We start from the raw sequence: 12,500 nt of genomic DNA on the forward strand, positions 1-12,500 counted from the left end.
GTGCGTGCGTGCGTGCGTGCGTGCGTGTGTGTGTGTGTGTGTGTATCCAGCAGTGTGAACTTACTTAATGACATCAGCAGTGGGAGTTGCTTCGATCACTGCATATCTAGATAGTGTCTAGGGTTTTTTCTTAGATGTGTGGTTGATGTATCATGGATTATAATAATAATAATAATAATAATAATAATAATAATAATAAACAATTAGTATTGAGTTGCAGACGGTGCAGCCACAAATATAAAACAAGTTACATCTACAAACACAGCCAAACTGGACAGAGAAACGGAGGAGCTCCATCGTAAGATGGAATGATGTATATAGAGTTTTTGTATCGTTTTAGTCGTATTTGTTTTTTAACCTAATAGACAATAGAATGTGGTGTCAATGGATACGTTGGACGAATAATAGAGCAAGTTCGAAAAGAGACGCAGATGACTCCGAAGAAGTTGGCAACTGTAAGTTAATTAGTCGAACTGTTACCATATTGTTTGGCAAGTTGTGTAGTTGCATAGTTTACAGGTAGACAGGTGCTATCTGGCAGTGTTGTGTGCTAGTGTACATGTCATTGCAGCATAAAAACTGAGAATCAAACGAACAGCATTTTGTTGAGTAGGTATACTGACAGCTAGACAGTCTGACCAATACATGTAATTGTTTTATTAATTTTAAACATAAAAATTTGATTACAATCACAGATCAGATCCATTAATATGATTAAAATGCAGACCCTGAAACAAAGCACGAAATTGCAGCCAGATATGGGACATTTACCGATCAACATTCCAATTTGTTCAGACAATGGTGGTTGTGGTTGGATATTTATTCGGACCAGCTTTGATGTTTTTCTCTCTGTTCAGTTTGGGTTGACCTTACAGCTTGTGGTACACTGCCACAGTGAGGTTCAACATGTGTTCATTTACTGCGTTGTAAGTAACGGTGAGTGAAAGCTATAGCTAGCAGATCTATTTACACAGCATGCACCTCTGGTGTCCTGACATCATTCTAAATGCACCACCAAGCAGTGGTTGGGCGGCTCTGATGAGAGAAGAAAAGAAGAAAAGAAGAAAGAAAAGTACAGCTCAGAAAGACATCCAGGCTGCTCTCATTCTATGGTACGCGTCCCCCTTGTGTTTGAACACTTTGGACATTGGGGCAAAGAAGGACAGCAGCCTTTGCATCCGATATCTCAAAGATCAAGAGACGACAACGGAAAATCAACATGCAGCATTATATACCCGGCCCATAGATAATATTTCAAAACTTACTGGCGACGACAACTGGCAGTGACATTGCAGAGATGCAATTAATGCCATTGTTATAGGAAGGAGGATAGACAGGATAACACCTCGAGAGACTTATTAGGCAATTTTACGGAAGTCAATTGCACACTCTAAGTTAGCACTGTAGAAACGGCCCTAGTGGTCAGAGATAGTTTTTATTTGAAAAGACAGCATGCAGCTTTAGCTACATTAGATTGTAACAGCTTTGATGTTTCAAATATACGATCTTTGGCAGACAGACAGACAGACAGACAGACAGACCAGTTGTTGGGGGAGACAAGCACAATCATTCCTGTCTCAATTATCTCAACTAAGTAAAAACATCGACCTTGGTAACAGTGACCAAGATTTCAAGTGCTACTGGAGAAGAAGATTCGCTGTAGCTTTCCAAAGGTGCAACGCAAAGGTTCTCATCCAGAAGATGAACCGCTCACAAAGCAAAGAAAATGACGTTAGCGACATATATATTGTCCTATTGCATGCAACCTAAGATGATAATTTTTATATACCCGTGTGGGTCTAATTGATATATAGCGGACTTTCGTATCTATAGCTTGTAATAGTTCATATGTATGAAATATAAAGATTTGACAGACAGACAGACAGACAGACAGACAGACAGACAGGCGAAGATGCATGGAAATTCCTTCAAAAGTTGGCAGAGCTAGCAGTGTCACATGAATTTGGTCGACCCAATCCTCAAGAATTCTTAGATTTTTGGAGGAAAAGATTTGCAATCCAACTGCAAAGACGTAATGCCAGCGTCATCAGAAGAAAATCGTCGGCACTCTGTGCAACTGAAGAATTTAAGCTGGACTCTAGCAGCACCCAGTTTTTCAGCCATTAGTTGGCCGAAAGCTGGGTAGTAGCATAATTTCTTAGCTGCTATGTGTACACATATGTGTATTTTCATGTAGCTTGCGAACTTTACATTTTTGCCTTTTGCTGATATGTATTATAGTTTGATGTTTGAAATATATGTATTGACAGACAGACAGACAGACGGAGCTAGGGACGGACAGTCATACATACATATATTTTCATAATATATATAAATTATAGCGCCACAGCAATAGCTAAATTAATCTACATGTCCATTACCTCATCTAGTACATACATGTCCGACAGACAGAGACAAACAGGCTGAAAGAAACCGGTGTGTCTGTCTACACTACATGTGCTTTAGCTGTTGTTCGACAGTGAAGATGCCATCTGGAGGATGTTAGCGAGGCTTGTGTGTGTGTGTGTGTGTGTGTGTGTGTGTGTGTGTGTGTGTGTGTGTGTGTGTGTGTGTGTGTGTGTGTGTGTGTGTGTGTGTGTGTGTGTGTGTGTGTGTGTGTGTGTGTGTGTGTGTGTGTGTGTGTGTGTGTGTGTGTGTGTATTGCAGAAAATAGACGAAAATCCACAAGTTGTGGATGATTGCGAAGAGGGGAGAGCAATTCCAAATAATCAAATAATGGGCAAATTGGAGAGAATCTTTGGTATAATCCTTGTCGTACAATTCAAAGTACAATTTATATCGCGTTCTACAAACAATTAGGTGTAAAATCGAGGGGCAAGGACAAAGGTCAACTGTACGTTGCAGACTGGAAAAGGGAAAAGTAACTTCTGCGTGGAAAAGTCAACGAGACAGAGCAGACAGTGATAGATGATGATTATGATGATGTGTGTGTGTACGTGTGTGTGTGTGTGTGTGTGTGTGTGTGTGTGTGTGTGTGTGGTGTGTGTGTGTGTGAGAGAGAGAGAGAGAGTGTGTGTGTGTGTGTGTGTGTGTGTGTGTGTGTGTGTGTGTGTGTGTGTGTGTGTGTGTGTGTGTGTGTGTGCGCGCGCTCGCTCGCGTGTTTCATGGCACTGACAATTGGAACGACTATAATGATGTTTTTGAACATTTAGTATGTTTGAACACGTAGTAGTTTTGGAACACAAGCAAAGATAAATAAAAAACAATGTCAGTTGCCATGTGATGTCGTTGTCTGTCTGGTTTGGTGATGGCGCATATCAGCCAGCATTGAGGTTACAATATTAGAATCAGCCTGGTTTGTAAGCAAGCTGAGTCTCTGTAAGCATTGGAGCAGATCTTGCTTCAGGAGTGCTTGGCCAATTTTACACAGAATTTTTAAGACATGACTTTGACATTTCTGAGAATCTGAGTAGATCCCAAATGTTATTGGTATTCGGAAAGCCATTCATTTGGCTTTAGCTGCAGTTGGTGACAATCATGACTACTGTGACTATACTAGGGGAGGCTGAAAGTGTCATATGGGAACCGGGCACTAGCTGCCAGGTTCACGTGAGTCTGGGGACTGAGGCTAACTGTGACTGTCACGACTTTGCATGGCTACATCATGGTACACTGTACAGTACTGTCTGTGTTCATGCTTCTAATTTTTGTCATTCTAAAATTTTGTGTTGTTTTCTAATTTTTTAAAAATACAGTTATGTTCTTGCCGTATTTCTTCGATTAAACTCCGCGCGTTTATTTTTAGCTAGGGCTTCAACTGCTGCGTTTAAACGAGGACGGCGTTCATTTGTTAAATGCTCTCTGTCCGTGCTTTAGCAGAGTCATGCTATAGCTAGGTTTGATCTACACCTTTTCAAGAGAACAACACTTAATTAATTACAATATTGGTAGAGTGTACAGTACACGTGTACGCATTTCACACTTTATTTGAGACGTCATGTGGTGAAACTGTATCACAGTAGTCTAGATCTAGAGAAACCTTTGCCTCCAAAAAAGTATGATTTTTTCTTCAAAATCTGAGTAATAGACGTTTAAACGAGGAGTGTTTAATCCAAGACCACGGTAATTTCAATTTTAATTTTTTGTACATTTTAATCATAATTAATACGCTTTCAAGTTTTAAATTTTACGTTGTAATTTTAATTTCTAATTTTTAAATTGCAGTTGCTATTTTTGATTTCTAAGTTTTGCGTAAAAAGACTTGATTTTAACTTTTAAGTTAACATTTATGCTCTACAATTTCAAAAATTAAAAATTAAGAATTAAAATTTAAAAAGTAAAAGCTTAAAAAATTTTAAGATTTAATTAAAGTACAATTTAAATTTTAAAAATTAGAGCATTTTAGACTCTTAAATTTTAGAATTAGAAAACAAATAAAAATTAGAATGACAAAATTAGAAACGTGAATATTACAATGCAAAAAATGAAAGGCCCAACTAACTAACTATCCACTGACCAATAATTTATGGTCTATATCCGAATACAGCAATATATTAATTTTCGGAGCCTTCGCATGCTCTCTCTCTGAGTGCTGTTGCTTTATATTAGCGGAATGTATCAGACGGGCATTTGACACAAAGACGCATTTTCCCAGCAAGGATTCAGTCACAACGCCGGTTGACCGATCTGAATCCTAGCAACCAGCTGTACTGCTGCCTTCTCTACGTTTCTTTCATTTGCTGTTTTTTTCCGTCTGCATGGCGCACACTATTTCGTTGTTTCGGTCGCCGGCGGTCCAAGCAGTGCCTGCTACGCCGTCCGTTTGCGGAGGCATGCTGTTTGCGTCACCCGTTCCTTCTTTGTCGTCTGACTTCGTCAGCCAATGTGATACTCCACCACAGAACAACAGTCGTCGTTGTGAATGTATGTATATAATATATGTGTACACATTCTACTAATTGTTAGACTTCTACGCGTGTTAATTTCTAGTAAGCGAAACGCCTTGTCCTGCAAGCCAACGAACGCATAGCAACAGCAACATTCCACGGCGGAAAAGTCGGCCGCTTCTATATCTCAAAGGTGAATGCAATAGGGATTTACAACCATGTTCACACTAGAGACTTCAAAACCGTGCCAAGTATGATACAGTAGAAAGTGATCTAGATGGCCAAAGCCAGCATCAAAACGAGGCCTTTATCAAGTATTTGAGTAGAGTAAAGTAATGATAATCTGGAATCTGGTCCAACTTGGTTCTGAAGTTGCTAGTGTGAATTCGGTATTAGACGCGTAACTATTAATTTTGATAGCATTGCCAAGCCATCACTTGGAAAGTCTATCAAACATGTCAACTACATACAACTCATGCACCCGTACACTAGAGAACAATATTCATACCCTATACTGTAAGATGGAACATCCTCACTTGGACGTACATGTAGCAGGCCCGGATCCAGATGGAGATTAAGGGGGTTAGGGGGTACAACCTCTTAGTAGGCGTGTTTCAACACTGATGAAAGGAAGGAAGTGGCTGTCCGTAGACTTGCACTCAAACATATAGGAAGAACTGTGCACCTCATCTGCTCACGCACAGAAGGTTCTCATTTTGCTACCACAGAGTGTCTTTTTTAACATTCTACTGACTATCTCAAGACATACTACAACACAGTACCATGGACTCTGTAGACCATTTTCGTACGTAATGGCAGGATCAATGCTGCTGATATATACACTTTAAATATAATTTTACATGTGATTCATTATTTCACATATGTGTATATTATAATCAACTTTCAGCAATAAATAATTTCACTAGAAAAGAGAATATTAGTTAACGCTTTATGACTGCTAGCAGATCAATCCCCTCTTTCAAATACTTCTGGATCCGGGCCTGAATTGTATTTTCATTTGCACACTTTCAAATATTATAATAATACATTGGGCTATACAAAAAAGTTAATTAAACTGCCATTGCTATCTGTAGCTGATCAGGTTGTACCTGACAGTTCAAACAGTCATGATCCAATCGCTGTATCACAAGGGACCGACTGGAAGAACCCAACTGAAATCAATCTTGATGCTGAGGACCTCGCAAAACCACTAGACGAGTTCTTGGGCCACGACGACATTTTCTCCCAACTACTAAATGCCAAAGAAGAATAACTGATTTAATTAACAAAGTCGTAGCAGCGTGATTATTTAACCTGTTGAAGTTACAATTTACTGTGCCCAGTAATTAACCACTAAAATGCCCTACTGTATTGCTAATGCTTTGAGTAAGTTGAAGAATAACCAAACCAACACTATGACTGTTTGCTCTGTGCTGCTTCTTTCCTTGCCGCATCTTGTAGCAACGATGTATCTACCTCTTCTGCTGGAAGCTGGACATATCGAACAACAGATCCTCGGATGAAACAGTTCTTTACAGACAGCTAGAAAAAAATGTCCAGATAATCAATGACAAGCATAAAGTAACCAGCTTAAGCTAACTACATAGTGCAAGCACTATACAACGTGTGTAGCACAATAATTAATTAATAAATATACAATTAATTAATTAATTAATTAACATACTGTACTCTGTACCAACATGTACTAAGCCTAAGTTTCATAAACATATAATACTACAACAGCACCTACAATGTACCACATAATTGTACCAAACAATTTGGAAGCAAAGCAATCGAATGCAGCAACTACTGACTGTTCACTTATACGAAAGACTGCTGTGAGTCCCAGTAGCGACATAACCTGGGATGGGCCCACTCGGACCAGGACCCAAGTAACATTTACGGACATGACCCTCGGTGGCCCATACTAGTTCATGTTTGTCAATAGTATACTGTAATAGTCTGTATGGTGGCAAATGAAAACCACTACTAGAGTTGATGGTTGGTGTGTCAAGTGGATAGGTGCAACTTATGTCACCTTTCCTAGACTGGACTGTCTGGAATAGCCTAGCCTCGGTGTTCCACATTGATACAAGTCAAAGCATTGCGATATCTGGAATAAGGATTATCCTGGTCTGTGTCTCTAACAAGCCATGAGCTAGACTCGTACCCAGTCCTCTCCTTGTGTGCTCATATGTTCACGTGCTCGACGACATGCTGGCGTTACACTCTCGCAAGGAGGTAATGCCATCACGTGGTCAAGCACACAAATATACAAGCATATGAGGAAAGGACTGGGTACGAGTCTAGCCATGAGCGACAATGATCCAAAGTGGCGAAAGATGTCACAAAAGACGTTCCCTAAGGTCACACTTAACTCATTTGTCGCAGACAGTTTCTCTCTTCAAATAGGCCCCTGGTCTACCTCGGCCTCCCAAACCCGTGCAGTGCTACAAGGGTCTGGGAGACCGAGGCTACTGCTGATCGCAGTAATTGTTGGTGCCAGAAATACATTTACAGAGGCTGTAATCAAGCCAGACTCAAATTACATTACATTCCCTACATTTATGCACCAGGAAAGGCTATGTACGGAGCATATCACTGATTAGCAGTTAAGTAGCCACACATCTATTGGTATACGATAATTACAAGGTTGAAACATCAAGACAAAGTAGATGTCACTACCCTAGTTGATTGCAAACTATGTTAAAATCATTATCAATAATTATTATTATTTACACAATCTAATTATATTTCAACATGTTAGCCATCCTCCTGAAATAAATGACTTTGACTTTATTGCATGGTACAGTCATGTGTCACTTATCCGACAGGTCAAGCTAGTCACGTGGCTGGTCAGCTGCATACTGTATGTGTACTGTACGTACATGTACATCCACGTGCATGTCAGCTGTTTCTTGAAACAAGTTTGAGAGTAAGTTCAAGCGTTCCTTCTCGTTGTATTCTACATTCATCTACATCTACATCCACTCTACATCTACATTCAGTATACCAAATGTGGAAAAAATGACGTCTAGTATGAACAATAGTTGAGTTCGTAACAGCTTCAGTTATCCAACATTGTCACTTATCCAACAGGGTCCGGTCCCAAGGGGGTCGGATAAGTGACACGTGACTGTATTTGAATAGTCACGTTTAAACTGGTTATGTAATTAGGAAATATCAAGTTGCCGGTACATTAGAATTAGTTATTGATGCTCTGTCTCACCATGTGTGGGTATTTCTCTGGGTCTGGCACTGTAATGTCAGTCAGCTTGATATTCAGAAACTGCAAATATATTTTATAATTAAAACACTTTGATACAGAATCACGGAATTTAATTAACACACACATGCACAGGCACACACACACACACACACACACACACAAACACGCACAAACAAAGACAGACAGAGAGACAGACACAGACACACAGACAGACTGACAGACACACATGTACAAACACAAAGACAGACAGTCAGATAGACAAATAGACAGACAAATAGACAAATAGACAGACAGACAGACAAACAGACAAACAGACAGACAGATCCCTTTTAACCAATTAGTAGTTAAATGTATATTGTATTTAGTTGTTAGTTGTTTTCTCTTGCTTTTATTGTCATAGTACAAACGTAGTTAGCCATTCGCTATTGTATCCTAATTCAAATATGAAAAATATATGTATTGACAGACAGACAGACAGACAAGCACACACGCATGCACAGACAGACAGACACAGACAGACAGACAGACAGACAGACAGACAGACAGATAGACAGTGTGGCCCATTGTGAGCTTTTGGACTGGTGTTTGGACAATTGACTGTAATAGTGCTGATATATGAAATATGTATTGTACAGACAGACAGACAGACAGACAGACAGACAGACAGACAGACAAAAACACACACAGACAGACAGACAGACAAAAACACACACAGAGACAGACAGACAGACAGACAGACAGACAATTTTGTATCCTTCACCGTAATGGTCTTGTTGAGTTAGGTTGCTCATGATGTAAACGTTTGATTTTAATGGAAAATATATATTGAGACAGACAGACAGACATACATACATACATACATACAGACATACATACAGACAGACATACACACACACAGACAGATAGACAGACAGAAAGACAGACAGACACACACACACACACACACACACACACACACACACACACACACACACGCAAAGACAGAGAGACAGACAGACAAACAGAGACAGACGGACAGACAGAGAGACAAAGAGACAAACAGAGACAGACGGACAGACAGAGAGACAGACAGACAGACAGACACACAAAATGTGGACAATTGTTAAGCCCTCCACATCGTTCGACATGGACCATAGGGTCAGTTATTATGGAGATAGCTCCCCCTGCCTCTAGAGACAGGGCCGCCATGTGCTACTTGGAGGCTTACGGGCCAGTGCTACAATCCACCTGAAGCTTGGCAAAGGTCTTCCAGGGGCACTGACTATGGCATGGCTCTGGGACTGGACACCAAGGCCCACACGTACCCATTTGCTGCATGATGTTACTGCCAAGCCAGCGGTCATGTCCACCCCAGTCAATGACCAGGTACTCACTTATACTCCTGAGTCGAGAGAACCAATTGTGTGTAAGTTTCTTGCTTAGGAAAATAATGCCATAGCTCGCCATCACTGTGACTTGAACTTGCAAACCAGATGTTTCCATTCTCCGAATGCACTCTCTAACCAATTGAGCTACAGCACCACACACACACACACACACACACACACACACACACACACACACACACACACACACACACACACACACACACACACACACACACACACACACACACACACACACACACACATTTACCTGATCAACTGAATGCAACGTTCCACAGACGCTACAATCATCAAACGAAGAGTAGCTATAGCCCTATAAACGTCATTTGACAAAGTTTGCGCACCTAAGCTCATTTTTCAACTCAACTATAACCTCCTTTCCAACAAGAGACTTGAAAAACGAATAGAACAACTAGAAAACACACAAATTGCTACAAATCGTTACCACAACGTTCAACCACACCCACCATGCTATATTGTCATTGATGTCAACCACTTGACTCACTGCTCTCCCAAGCGATGACAACTCATCCGCGACAGGCTGATCCAAGGCAACAGCCGTTTTCCCCTTATGCTTTCAACGGCGGGTGAGCCTTAGAATCGATTAATGTCACGACGTGAGGCTCCTTTAATGGTCACGTGATTTCTCCACAGAACCATTCTAGCTATAGCAGGAGAAGATTTTGCTGTTATTGCGTCAGATAACCGACTGAGTGAAGGCTTTAAGATTCATTCAAGAGACAGTCCAAAACTTTACAAGTTGTAAGTTAGGACTTCAGATCACTTGGTTTGTCACTTGTGTGTCGACATACTGTATGTGTCTGTCTTGTTATGCATTTAGAACAAGAGACACGGTTCTAGGATGTTGTGGGTTTCACGGTGATTGCTTGACGGTCACTAAGCATCTTGAAGCGAGAATACAGGTAGGACAATACTGACTATCAAGTTAGGTACAATGTTAGCCTTGGCTTCCCAGACCCGTGTGGCACTGATTCAAAATCGACCTCCACGGGTCTGGGATGGTACCGCCTCTTCTCTATATATTGCGGGTGGTCCTAGGACCAGCATTAGTGTTCGGTTTCATAAATGCATACCACTCCCAATTACGGCTATAATGAATGATGACATCTCATGCATGGTGTGGTATAGGCTCGAGTGTCTAGCCAGTCATCTCTCCCCCCCCTCCCCGTGGCGGAGAAAGACCGGCTGGAGACATTCGCCACTCAAACAAACCGCCGACTCTCTTTCCTCCAATCAGAGTGTCGTTCAATGTTTGTGCATCCTCGATAGGGATGCACGTCTCTATTGGCTCTTTGCTAATGTAATTTCGCTTTGACGCAAGTACGTGTAGTCTCGACACGTGCCATCCAAGTCTACGAACTAGTCGACTCTTTCCAGCTCTTCTTGTTGTCCGTCTCTCGTTCTAAGATCGCTAGACTCAAAGTTTCCCACAGAGGCCAACCAAAGGTCGACTGCAATGTACGCAAATCATAGCTCTGCACGTCGCCCTGCGTTGGGTGCAAATACCACGCTTTGTAGATGGTCTACTCGTTCAATGCATGCAACGTATGACACCGTGAGGGACTAGAAGTTGTTTTGCATGCGCTGCCTATTCCTCCAAGTATGAAAAGGAAGACAAAGAGAAGACGACATGCAGGTGTAGCTCACATGCTAACGAAATATGATATCAGACGGTAAAAGCAATTGACTACTCAGTTACAAAGCCATTAGTAGAGAGCCAATAGCGACGGGCATTGCTATCAGCAGTTATCGTAAATACAAGTGCATGCACAAACACTAACCAAACATGTAACATCCTGATTGGAGGATAGAGAGGCAGCGGTTTCTTTGAGCGGCGAATGTCTCCAGCCGGTCTTTCTCCGCCGCGGGGGGAGATGACCGGCTGGACACCCGAGCCTAGGTGTGGTAGTGATCTGCTGTATATCACTGTACATAAATGATGACTTATAGTGCACTCTTCACGCAAAATTATGTCCCATACACGTGGTTTGTATTCGCATCTGTCAATGGCAGTAACGACACCTTCTAGTAGCAGATCTAGAGCCAGCCATTTGTCTAATTCATGAACCGATGGTTCGACATCTACACTAGCCAGCTGCATTCTCAATGACTTCATGATCACGTACTTCTACTAGACAATGTCTCTCAGTGAATTCATGGCAAAGTTTTGTTGCGATTTCTTGGCAAGTGACATGGAATCTGCGATGAGTCACAGCTGATGCGCGCATCACGGATTCACGGCAATCAGACACATGCTGATCACCTCCGCAACACCATTAGTAAAAGAAAGTGTTCATAGTATCTCGTGTGCGTTCCCTACTAAAACGCAAATGATAACACCATAGCTACTGTAAACACAACGGCACCCGTGCAGTGGGATGCGACACGATGTTCTAGCACGACATGTCTTCGTCGTTCTTGTATTACAGCCGTAATTGGAAAGGTATGCATTATGAAACTGAACACTAATGCTGGTCCTAGGGCCAACCGCAACATATTGAGAAGAGGTGGTACCATCCCAGACCCGTAGAGGACGATTTTGAAACAGCACTACACAGGTCTGGGAGGCCGAAGCTAGTGCAGTGTAGCGTTCCTACAATTTGCAGTATTTTGACTGAATCGGCTTTTGTGTTGACTGAAGTAGTCATTGAGTCTGGAAACTAGTCATTTGGTAAAGAGGAGAGTCTGCAATGCGGACGATATAGTAATTAATCTTTGTGTTTTGTGCACTCTTGTTTAGCCTCGGCCTCCCATACCCGTGTAGCGCCAATTCAAAATCGTCCTCCACGGGTCTGGGATGGTACCGTCTCTTCTCAATATATTGCTGTTGGACCAGCATTAGGGTTCAGTTTCATAAATACTTTTCCAATTACAGCTTTAAACAAAGACATCTCATGCATATCTATTGTCTACGAAAGAGTACCGTACACAAGTGACGATTTGTAGAGTGCTCTTCATGCAAACTCACGTCCCTACACATCTTGGTTTGTAATTCTGCAGCTGTCAACGGCAGTAACG

At 41.5% G+C, this 12,500-nt stretch overlaps 4 protein-coding genes across 4 annotated transcripts in view; 3 read left to right on the forward strand and 1 right to left on the reverse strand.

Annotated features, from left to right (window-relative positions):
* Nucleotides 1-134: 134 nt before the first annotated feature.
* LOC134191509 (endothelial differentiation-related factor 1 homolog) lies at nt 135-2,885 on the forward strand. The gene is made up of 5 exons (XM_062660132.1): nt 135-141; nt 221-298; nt 373-455; nt 2,656-2,761; nt 2,821-2,885. The coding sequence occupies exons 1-5, from the start codon at nt 135-137 to the stop codon at nt 2,883-2,885; spliced, it is 339 nt and encodes a 112-aa protein (XP_062516116.1).
* A 1,839-nt stretch (nt 2,886-4,724) lies between these two features.
* Nucleotides 4,725-6,120, forward strand: LOC134190918 (uncharacterized). The gene is made up of 3 exons (XM_062659459.1): nt 4,725-4,884; nt 4,951-5,040; nt 5,942-6,120. The coding sequence occupies exons 1-3, from the start codon at nt 4,794-4,796 to the stop codon at nt 6,118-6,120; spliced, it is 360 nt and encodes a 119-aa protein (XP_062515443.1). The 5' UTR covers nt 4,725-4,793.
* A 21-nt stretch (nt 6,121-6,141) lies between these two features.
* On the reverse strand, nt 6,142-9,952 carry LOC134190919 (U6 snRNA-associated Sm-like protein LSm2). The gene is made up of 5 exons (XM_062659460.1): nt 9,929-9,952; nt 9,806-9,873; nt 9,712-9,742; nt 8,077-8,136; nt 6,142-6,389 (listed from the first exon to the last, which is right to left on the reverse strand). The coding sequence occupies exons 1-5, from the start codon at nt 9,929-9,931 to the stop codon at nt 6,261-6,263; spliced, it is 291 nt and encodes a 96-aa protein (XP_062515444.1). The 5' UTR covers nt 9,932-9,952; the 3' UTR covers nt 6,142-6,260.
* Nucleotides 9,953-9,957: 5 nt separating this feature from the next.
* Nucleotides 9,958-12,500, forward strand: part of LOC134190915 (proteasome subunit beta type-1-like) — a 6,925-nt gene continuing 4,382 nt past the window's right edge. Inside the window, exons 1-3 of the mRNA XM_062659456.1 lie at nt 9,958-10,048; nt 10,116-10,223; nt 10,303-10,384. Of these exons, the coding sequence (XP_062515440.1) occupies nt 9,981-10,048; nt 10,116-10,223; nt 10,303-10,384 (258 nt within the window). The 5' untranslated portion in view covers nt 9,958-9,980. The remainder of the gene's footprint in view (nt 10,049-10,115; nt 10,224-10,302; nt 10,385-12,500) is intronic.

Source organism: Corticium candelabrum, chromosome 15, assembly GCF_963422355.1.
Source record: "Corticium candelabrum chromosome 15, ooCorCand1.1, whole genome shotgun sequence".
Classification (NCBI taxonomy): domain Eukaryota; kingdom Metazoa; phylum Porifera; class Homoscleromorpha; order Homosclerophorida; family Plakinidae; genus Corticium; species Corticium candelabrum.

Excerpts from the sequence above, each read along its gene's own strand:
- LOC134191509 (XM_062660132.1), top strand. Across the intron at positions 299-372 it reads AGAAACGGAGGAGCTCCATC|AATGTGGTGTCAATGGATAC; the intron begins GTAAGATGGAAT and ends AATAGACAATAG. Across the intron at positions 2,762-2,820 it reads CAAATTGGAGAGAATCTTTG|GTGTAAAATCGAGGGGCAAG; the intron begins GTATAATCCTTG and ends ACAAACAATTAG.
- LOC134190919 (XM_062659460.1), bottom strand. Across the intron at positions 9,743-9,805 it reads GAGTTGAAAAATGAGCTTAG|CGTCTGTGGAACGTTGCATT; the intron begins GTGCGCAAACTT and ends TGATGATTGTAG. Across the intron at positions 6,390-8,076 it reads CAGAGAAATACCCACACATG|CTGTCTGTAAAGAACTGTTT; the intron begins GTGAGACAGAGC and ends ATTTTTTTCTAG.
- LOC134190918 (XM_062659459.1), top strand. The coding sequence starts at position 4,794 with ATGCTGTTTGCGTCACCCGTTCCTTCTTTGTCGTCTGACTTCGTCAGC. Across the intron at positions 4,885-4,950 it reads CAACAGTCGTCGTTGTGAAT|TAAGCGAAACGCCTTGTCCT; the intron begins GTATGTATATAA and ends GTTAATTTCTAG. Across the intron at positions 5,041-5,941 it reads GCCGCTTCTATATCTCAAAG|CTGATCAGGTTGTACCTGAC; the intron begins GTGAATGCAATA and ends TGCTATCTGTAG.